The 10399-nt window shown below is 36.3% G+C and overlaps 1 protein-coding gene across 2 annotated transcripts in view; it reads right to left on the bottom strand.

Moving 5' to 3' along the window:
* Positions 1-10399, bottom strand: part of EGLN1 (egl-9 family hypoxia inducible factor 1) — a 71513-nt gene that overhangs the window by 7891 nt on the left and 53223 nt on the right. Inside the window, exon 2 of one of the 2 annotated variants that reach the window (XM_004372812.3) lies at positions 910-1029. The exons of the other annotated variant lie outside the window; for it this stretch is intronic. Within the exon in view, the coding sequence (XP_004372869.1) occupies positions 910-1029 (120 nt within the window). The remainder of the gene's footprint in view (positions 1-909; positions 1030-10399) is intronic. 2 annotated transcript variants of the gene reach the window in all.

Genomic DNA, 10399 nt, shown 5'->3' with positions numbered 1-10399 from the left:
TGTGTGTGTGTGTGTGTGTATGGAGGAGATATTTTAAAGGTTGTTTGATTTCTAAAAATCACTCTGGTTACATAGGTGTGTTCACTCTGTAAAAATGTATTGAGCGGTAGACTGCGTTCACTTTTCTATCTGAATATTATACTTCAATAAAAAGTAAACAAAAAAGGATTTTCAAAAATCAACAACTACAAAAAAAGTCTATACAACCTCCAGTGCAAGATACACTTTTAAAAAATAATTTAAATTTAAGTGAAACTCAAGCTAATATTAAGAAAATATATATTTAAAACAAGAAAAGTTAAATATACTAATTGGTTTTACAGGATTTGTCAGTATTGACAAACTTCTTGTTTTTCTATAATTCTTTCAACATTCAATTCAGCAACCCAATGCCAAATAGCATCTCTACAATAATGCAAAGAATAAAATGTAGAAGAATCCAGAAAATAATCCATAAAAATTATTTATACATAATTTTCCCCAAAAGCCATTGTGAAATAATTCTTAGAATTTTTAAAATAAAAACTATAAAAAGGTTGTGGTTTTATAAAAACTATAAAAAGGAAGATGTCTTAATAATGTTCACTTTTTGTAAAAGTTAAATTTTAGGTAAGTGTTTCAATATCTGAAAATAAGGGAACCCATTTTTTGAGCTATATTAGTATCTGCTTCACTTTACAAAGATCCACTCTTAATACCAGAGATTGACATATATCTAAGAGATAAGTTTTTTACTGTCCCATGTGTTAAAAAAATAATCTTACCTATAAGGACTATGAATCTTAATATCTGTGAGAAAAAATACTGGTCAGAAAAGTACCTGTGAAAAATAACCCAAATACTTATGAGAAATACCCCCAAAAACCTGTGAGGAAAAAAAAAAAAAAAAACCTCAATTAAGTTGCATACCTTGGCATCCCAGTCTTTATTAAGATAATATATACATGTCACACATCTTCCGTCTCCATTTGGATTATCAACATGACGCACATAACCTGTTCCATTGCCTGGATAACAAGCAACCATGGCCTGTAATAATAATAACGATAAAAAAGGTCCACGTATGAATAAAAAAGGGAAAACATTATAAAACAGATCTCTGATTCTGGCTAATCCAGCTTACACTCAAATTCCCTCTAATAACAATTAAATTTTGTAGATAGGAAGAGGTAAAGACACGCTGTTGATATTTACAAAGAACATATGGCGATGGGGTAGGTGGGCGAACCACCTAAGGCTTTGTGAATCCTCCTTCACAGTGACAGTAAGAGCCAACATCAGAGGATCAAAAGGCAGCACTGCTATGAATGCTTGGCTGTCACAAGCCAGTGGTCCCTGCTTAAAACCCCAAAGGTCAGAAGGATCATGAGACTCCATTTTCATGATCTTTATTCATATTGATAATCGAGATTGAGTGAATTTTTGTCCTGCTCCATGGAAGGTGTCTATCCTCCCTGAACTCACCTTAGAACATCTATGATGTTGGATCTGAAAGGTGAACTGCCCTAGTCAAGCACCCCATCTGACCCTGTCTCTGAATAGCACTAATTTGGATAAACATAATTTAGAAGGCCAATGTCAAACATTAAATCGTTCAATGTCAGTAATTTGAAAAAAAGGCTATATGAAAAATTAGCGTATGACTAACCCCTCTTCACATCAGAAAGTTATTTTTTGCTCAGATTATAAGAAGATACAGGCACCCTGGTGGTGCAGTGGTTAAATGCTTAACTGCTGACCGAAAGGTTGGTGGTTTGAACCCACCAGCTGCTCTGACGGAGAAAGATGTAGCAGTCTGCTTCCGTAAAGATTACAGCCTTGGAAACCCTATGGGACACTTCTACTCTGTCCAATAAAGTCGCTAAGAGTTGGAATCGACTCGACGGCAGTGGGTTTACAGTTCAGAAGATTGTTTGGTGACCTAACATAACTCCATTTCAACCCCATGGAAGTGGGTGTTAAGCATGAAGGTGGAAGAGAGGCCCAAAATAAAAAACACCAAATAACTTAACATGGTCTAGGAGTGCTGTACATGACAGTCAAAAGAAATTTGTTAAGGGTGTTTTAAAAAAAAAAAAAAAAATCTCAGGACTTAAGAAAATAAAGTTTTAGACAGGTGGCATACTCAAGATTACCAGTGATTCTTGAAATCCTTTATTCTTCCAATTTATTCATGCACTAAAGTAATGGATTAGTATTAAGTTAAAGTCAGTGAATCAGTACTAAGTTACCAAACAGTAATCACATTTTTCTACCATCATTATCTAACATAAATGACAAGTCTTAATTTTTAAAATTCATATTCCATTAAGTAGTGAAAAAGTAATTAAGTGGGTTCTACTTCTGACAGACTAGGAAGCATTTTATACCTGAATCCTTTAAAAAAAAAAAATCACATTTTCTTAAGCACTCCGGACCTAATCCTCTTTCGGTGAACATTACATCTGCCTCATTTTTCCTGACTCCAGATCCACTAACAAATTCTTTCTTTAGGGACTTGAGGTTGGTAATAACAGGAATAGCATGGGTTTAGTAGGTTTAAAAATACTCAATAAAAGATAAATCAAAATAATTTCCTTGTCACTAGCTGCCAAGGAAAGGCTTATGTAGCAGACCTTTAAAAATAACTATCAGCAAGGACTAATTTAACAACACAATTAGTTCATTTGTGGTTAACTGAGACAATTACGGTGAATTACACGATACATTCTTATCCACAGATAAGAATTTAAAAAAAGCAAAAATCTGAACTCTTCCCTAGAGTGATCTCATCTCAAAAAAGTTAATTTGGACCTCTTCAACTATCTGGGAACCAAAGCATTTCTCGTGCAAAGAATGAAGGGAACATTATTCCTCCATTCATCCACCCCATCTCATCCCATACCCCCATTTAACAAATACTTCTTGAGCACCCACTATGTATACAAAGGACACTGGGGCTAAAATGATGACTGAAATAGACAAAGCCCATTGCTTTCATTTATTATGGAAGCTAGTCTAGTGGGATAAATAGTTAATAAACAGATATATAATCTAATGTTAGGCTATGATAAATGCTATCAAAAAATTGCTAAGTAAGGATATAGAGAATGATGGAATGCTATTCTAGAAAAGTGGTCAGGGAAGTGCTCTCTGAGGAGTTGGTATTCTAGCAGAGACTTAAATGAGGAGAGTGGCAAATCATATAAATATGTAAGGGAAAAACATACCAGGCAGCAGGAAAGATGTGTGTAATGGCAGAAATGGGCTTGCGAGGTTGGAAAAATAAGCAGGCCAGGTAACTGGAGTAGAATGAGCAAGAGCAAATAATAGACCCGGAGAGGTAACCAGATAATGCAGGGTCCGGTAAGGCACAGTGAGAGCTTTGGAGAGTGTTCTAAAAGTGACAGGAAGCCACTGGAGAATACATCTGATGAATGTTCTAAGAAGGTCAGTTTCAATTCTGTACGAATAAAACAACAACCGCAATAACCTCAATGTCACCACCACCTGACATTTATTGGATGTTTATTACTTGCCAACCACTATTCTACGTGCACTGGCTCATTGGGCACAACCCTGTGAGGTAAACAATATCACATCATCCTCATCATCTTCATTAAGTTCACTGTTAAGGAAACTAAAGCCCAGAAAGGTTAATTAATGTTCTCAAAGTCACATGGTGCTAGAAGCAGGTATGAACCCAGGGAATCTGACTCCCGACCATGTAATTAACCACTAGATTAAGCCCTAGATTGCAGGGGTAGAGTCAAAAGGAAGGTGATTACTGACTTTTCCAGTTTCCAGGAGAGAAACAAAGGAGGCTGGGACCAGGGTTGCAAAGTCGTTAGATTTGGGGTGTATTTTTAAGGTAGAACTTACATTATTTGCTAATGGACTGAAGTGGAGAGTAAGAAGAGTCAAGGATGGCTCCAAGTGTTTCAGCCTATATAACTGAATGAATGGAGTTACCATTTTATTAAAATGTGAAAGAGCAGTTTTAATAATATGTATAGGGTAGGAAAGCAATGGTCATGATGAACCAGGACCCCAGAACAGAACAAAATTGAGGACACCAGGATTATGCCCCAACAAGGGATCTGTCTGTATTAGTTATTTCTAAACTGTTCTCCTAGGAGCCCTAAGGTTATATGGAGGTACCTAGGGGTAGGGGCTGCTAGGGGATAAAGTGAAACAAGAAGGAGCCAAACAAGAAGGTTTTATCCCAACCTTCAACCAGAGCAGCTTTTATCTTGTTTCTTGTATTTTAATTCCACATAATATTTTTTGAAAAAAACAAAAGATGCAATAAAAGAAAAGTTTTAAACAACTGTGTTAATTACATTTCACAAGCCCTGATATAGCTCAATTACCTCCATCTAAATGTATTATCTGGAGCCCCGGTGGCAAAGTGGTTAAGAGCTCAGGTTGTTAACCAAAAGGTCGGCAGTTCAAATCTACCAGCCACTCCTTGGAAACCCCATGGGGCAGTTCTACTCTGTCCTATAGGGTTGCTATGAGTCGGAATCAACTCGACCGCACACAACAACAACAAATGTATTATTTCCGAGTGACCATTATCACTTCAGTCTTGTCTGGTGCACCCTAGTCCCTCTAGCTGTGCTCTGGTGAAAGGGACCCTGGAAAACAAAGAGAAAGGGAAGAAGAAGAGGGATGAGCATTCGATGGGGCCCGCATTTAATCTTCCCTCTCAGTTAGCCTGCCAACACCAGCCTTAGGAAAGGCAGCAGTACATTGTTAGAATGTAAAAAGGATAAAGTGAAAAACATCAATACAACCCAGAAAACTGGCAGGCCTATCAGCAATTAAGTGTTGGTGGCTATAAAATAAGCATGTTTCCTAAATTAGAAGGAAGTAAGGTAATGCTGCTCTAGAGGAACAAGTCTTAGAAAAGAGAGAGGCCTCTCTCTCCCTATTAACTAGAGACCCGCAGAAAAGAAAGGGGAGGCTCAGAAAACCCAGAAAGAATATACTGCCATGGAAAATCTGAGACCCAAAAGAGCCAAACCCCTAAAATACTGGGGAAAGAGAAATTTTGTAGGAAACTTCAAAGATCTGGAAGGATCATTAACTTATTCAAAAAACTGTGTGGCCTAATAATAATAATACAGTGAAACTGCATTTAGTAATTAATGCATGCACTGAGATTCCTTCCCATTTAGATTTTAGAAAACATAAAAAGGTATTTCTATAAGTCTCAAGCAATCTGGCAGCTATTGTGTTTAAAACCAGTATATATATATTTATATTTACCACAATAATACATACATACGCACACATACACATGCGTATTATTGTGGTAAATATGTATGTTACAAAACATTTGCCACTTCAACATTCTTCATATGTACAATTTGGTGTCATAATGTTCATCATGTTGTTCAACCATCACCATTATCTGTTCTCAAATTTTTCCATCACCCTTAATAGAAGCTCAGTATTCTCTAAGCAATGAGTCCCCCTTTCCTCCTGCTTCTCCCCGTCCTCGGTAACCACTAACAAACTTAGGTCTAGAATAACACTTCCCTATTCTAGATACTTCATGTAAGTGGGATCATACAATATTTGTCTTTTTCTGACTGACTTATTTCACTCAGCATAATGTTTTCAAGGTTCATCCATGTTGTAGCATGTAACAGAACTTCACTTCTTTTTATGGCTGAGTAGTATTCCGTTGTATGTATGTACCACAATTTTGTTTATCCATTCAGCTATTGATGGACATTTAGGTTGTTTCCATTTTTTGACTACTGTGAATAATGCTGCAATGGACATTGGTTTACATGTATGTTTATGTTCTTGCTTTCGATTCTCTTGGATATATACCTTGAAGTGGAATTGCTGGGTCATATGGTAATTCTATGTTTAACTTTTTGAGGAACTGCTAGGTTGTTTTCCACAGAAACGATACCATTTCATAATCCCACCAACAAATGCATGAGGGTTCCTATTTCTTCACATCTTCGTCAACACCTATAGTTTTTCGTTTTTTTAATCATAGTCACTTTAGTGGGCGTGAAGTGACATGCTTTATTTCTTAACTGGTAATTGTGTTTTCCTGGTATATTTTGTATAATTTGTATAAAAAAGACTCTGATGTTGCCATTCTTATTTTGTTTGTTTAAATACGCAGAAAACTCTGACATACCCTTATGCATAATAACTAAAACACCAAACCTGTTGCCGTCCAGTCAATTCCAACTCATAGCAACCCTATAGCACAGAGTAGAACTGCCCCACTGGGGTTTCCAAGGAGCCACTCATAGCACTCATAGGATTCGAATTGCTGACCTTTTGGTTGGCAGCCGAGCGCTTAAGTACTGCACCACCAGGGCTCCTTGTGCACAATACTTTTAGTAAATTCAGTTTGTTTTCTTCATCTCTTGGTTAAGCAACTAATAATATACTTTATGCCTGATTTCACTGGCTTGAGTACCTTACTAGCTTACAAGTCACTAAGAACACTTATGGAATACCTATCATGGTCAATATGGTAGCTGATCTGAAGAGACTTGTTAACTAACTGGAAGGGAAAAACAAAACACAAAACAGGCACACACAAAACAAATGATAAGCTGGGTAATGCAAATAATAAATACAAAAATAATTCTGAAAAAAAGAACTATTAGTGTGGAATAAAATAATGGGATACAGCTTTGATCTACAGATAAGACCTAAGCTTATCTTTAAACGATAGATCTGATTTAGAAAGGTGAGGGAAAGAAGGGAAGGCACATAATGATACAAATGAGCAAGACAAATATAGAAAACAGTTAAGTGACAATGAGGTACTTTTATGACCATTTGCTTTGTTATTTAACTACTAATAGGTAAAGTTAATTTGGTAGAAACTGGATGAAATTTTGAAAACTAAGCAAAGGAAGCTGAATATGAAACAGTCAGCAAAAGTGAGCCACTGCAGTCCTTGAGTAGGGGTGGCCACAAGGAAAGCTTTTCAGAAGGCAGTGTTCTTATTCTAAGATTCATATGAAAGATAATTATAAGATAAGGCACACCAATAAAGGGTAAAATTGTTCCAAGAGACTTGTGTTGTATGTACTCATTCTAAGGATAAGGAAATACATTGAAATCTATCAAGAATTAAAATACACCTACTCCTCACTTACTATCAGCTTATCTGACATTTAGCATTTACAACAACAGTAAAAACCTACTATCCAACTATTTTGCACATTAATGATGTACGTTTGGCAGTAACAAACGCCAAGGTGGAAGGTGAGAGGAACAGTGGCTGTGATGGTTAAGGTTATGTGTCAACTTGACTGAGCCATGATTCTCAGTAGTTTGGAAGTTAGTTATGTAATGATATAATGTGGCAGTTATGTAATGATGTAGTCATCTTCCATTTTGTGACTTGATACGGTCATTCTCCATTTTCACATAATGCCTACTTTCACTCAACAACCTGGTCTTTGGAACCTAACCACATTGATAAGTAAGGAACGGGTATTATCTCTATCTCTAGAGATTTGTTAGGGATTGAAGTGATACTCCACAGTGATCCTTCTGTCCTCTCTTAAAAACGGAGCAGGACTAGATACGTCTTTCAATTATATATTCCTGTAAGATTGGGGTGGAGGGCAGCAGAAGAATCTGGACACTGCCCAAAAAAGAAACAATGCTATCACTTCACTCTATAATTCTGAGGTATGCTTCCTATTCTGCTATGTCTTAGAGATACCAACTTTAAATATTTCAATTTTCCATTGGGAAAAACCTATTTAAACAAAATGCTATTTTTCTTTTCAGTTCTGATATGAAAATATACATGATTAAGGATGTTCTTAAGATAGGAAACACCATAAATTTGTTATTCACTCTAAGAATGAAAGGAAGGAAGAGGTTTGCAATACCTCTTTGGAATCTGAAGAAATTTATTTCTGGCAGGAAGGCTTGTATTCAAATGAAGTTCAACCAGGAAACACTTTTCTCCCCCTTTTTGAACAGAATTAATTTAAAATAGAGACTCAAAGCTAAGAGAATTAAATTTTTATGGGCTATCAAAGTACTATTTTTGTCCTGAATGACAGGAAAAGGTTTACCATCTGAAATTTTATGCTTCAGGTACACAACACTATACCCTCTATGTAAATATTGAGAGCTAACATTTATAACCCAGGCTTGGATTATCTCATTTAGTTTTCATAATAAACCTATAAGGTAGGTACTATTAATCTCTTCATTTTAGAATTTAGAAAACTGAACTATGGTGAGAATAAAAAATTTGCCAAAGATCACAGAGATTCTAAGCAGGAAAGGAGGGTTATGAACTGAGTCAGTCTAGAGGGGTAAATATCCTGCTTCTGGATTCTTCAGCTCCCCACTCTAGCAAGGCTTGTTTAGTCTGATGAAGAACTCAGATGAAACAGGTAGCAGTGAGGTTCCTAAGAGACACACCACCTGCTATAGTGACACATACTCATGCATAATATTCGATTCTCCCATGTAAAGATGTACTGCATAAGCTAATTTCCAACTCCACAGATACACTTTTTAAATCTTCTCCCCATCCCATTCCAAAGCTCACATATCCATGATTATCACCACCTCCAGAAGACGTGGCCTCTGGAGTTTACACAAATCTAGCTCAAATATGGGAGGAAATAAGTCATCAAAAGAACTGGACTAAGAGAGGCAAGTTGGTATTTACCATGAGAACAATCTAATTTTAAAAAACGACAGGTTTTAATTATACTTGCTTATTGTTAGCTGCCATCGAGTTGGCCCCCAACTCATGGCAACCTCAAGCACAACAGGATGAAATGCTGCCTAGTCCTGTGCCATCCCCACAACTGGTTGCAGTTAGACCATTGTGATCCATAGGATTTTCATTAGCTGATTTTCAGAAGTAGATCACCAGGCCTTTCTTCCTTGTCCATCTTAGTCTGGAAGCTCTGCTGAAGCCTGTTCAGCATCATAGCAACACACAAAACACCACTGACAGACAGGTGGTGGTATACTTGCTTAGTTTAGGTAAATCTCATTTCCTAAAATATGCAATTAAAGAACTTTAGAAAAAGTTATGTATTTTGTTCACTGCACTAGCATATTACATGGGGGTGATGGGAGAGGATAATCTACATGTATTTTTTAATTTTAAATCCTTTTATTTATGTGCTAAGACTTGATGTTATAAATGATCATAAATAAACTCACACTTTACGTTCTTGGTAGGTGAAATTTTTAAATCTATATGATATAGTGGTGAAAATCAAACTAGCACTGAACAGAAGATACAGCAATAAGGATAAGTGCAGTGTCTCTTGGCACAAGCCCCTCTCTGGTCCACATGAGGCAATAAAGATGACTCAGAAAGATCAGTATTAAGATCTTAACAAGTAGAAAGAGAACATAAAAAGTGGTATTGAGAAAATGTTATGACACGTCATGGCAGACTCTATGGAAAAAACAGTATCTGAGCTAAGCTTAAATGAAATATATAAAGGGGGAAAAGGGCATTTCAAACAATGACTTGCATAAGCAAAGTTCCAAGGGCAAAAAAATACAGAACATGTTTAATGACAAGGAATATTCAGATTTGCTAGAGCACAAAGTTCTTGAGATGGGGGAAGACAACTCAAAGGTAAGTGGAGTCAGACTGGAAGAACATGATGCCTTTTGAAGGAGTACGGCCTTTATCTAGGCAGAGGGAAGCCATGGTTTTTAGGCAGTGGAGCAACACAATCAGAACTGTACTTCAGAAACACAAGTAAATTTACCATGGATTTGGGAAAGGGACACCGAGAAGACCAGACAGAACACAACTGCAATCAAAAAGAAATAAAATCTGATATAGAGGAGGGGCTTTAGGAAGGGTGAGGGGGAAAAGGGGAGGGGGCGGAGTGGAATGGGTAGGGATAATGGCCATGAGAGCTATTACAGTGTAGAAGTATTCACAGATAGAGCAGGGAACAGGGACGTATCAAAAATGGTAATAAACTCATTTAGAATAAGAATTCATTAAACTTTGCTGCTTTCCTGATCACAGAAAAATGGTTAAATAATGAAGTGGTTAAAAGCTGACTAATTATAAGTGATAAATACATACTATAAAACAGGACTTATAAGGGCATTTATTTTCTTAAAAAATTTTTTCTTCAAATTTTTGCAATTATAAAACGTTATGATCAACAAGTTTTAGAGCTCTTTGTAAATATTTTCAATATCTTCCTAAAATTAAATTCCTAGAAGTAAAATTATAATACAAGACTTTAAAATTTTTTTATTGCCAAAACGTTCCCCAGAATAGTTACATTGGTTATACTCCCATCAGCTTTGTATAAGTGCACACAACTTCCCCTTATGTGCCAATTCTGGGTATTAAATTTTATTTTTTAAAGATTGTTCAATTTGATAGGTATAATTTTATCTTACTAAT

Source organism: Trichechus manatus, unplaced genomic scaffold (genome assembly GCF_000243295.1).
Source record: "Trichechus manatus latirostris isolate Lorelei unplaced genomic scaffold, TriManLat1.0 scaffold00021, whole genome shotgun sequence".
Lineage (NCBI taxonomy): Eukaryota > Metazoa > Chordata > Mammalia > Sirenia > Trichechidae > Trichechus > Trichechus manatus.
Note: the sequence above shows the minus strand (reverse complement) of the source record. Positions and strands in the feature narration are given on the sequence as shown.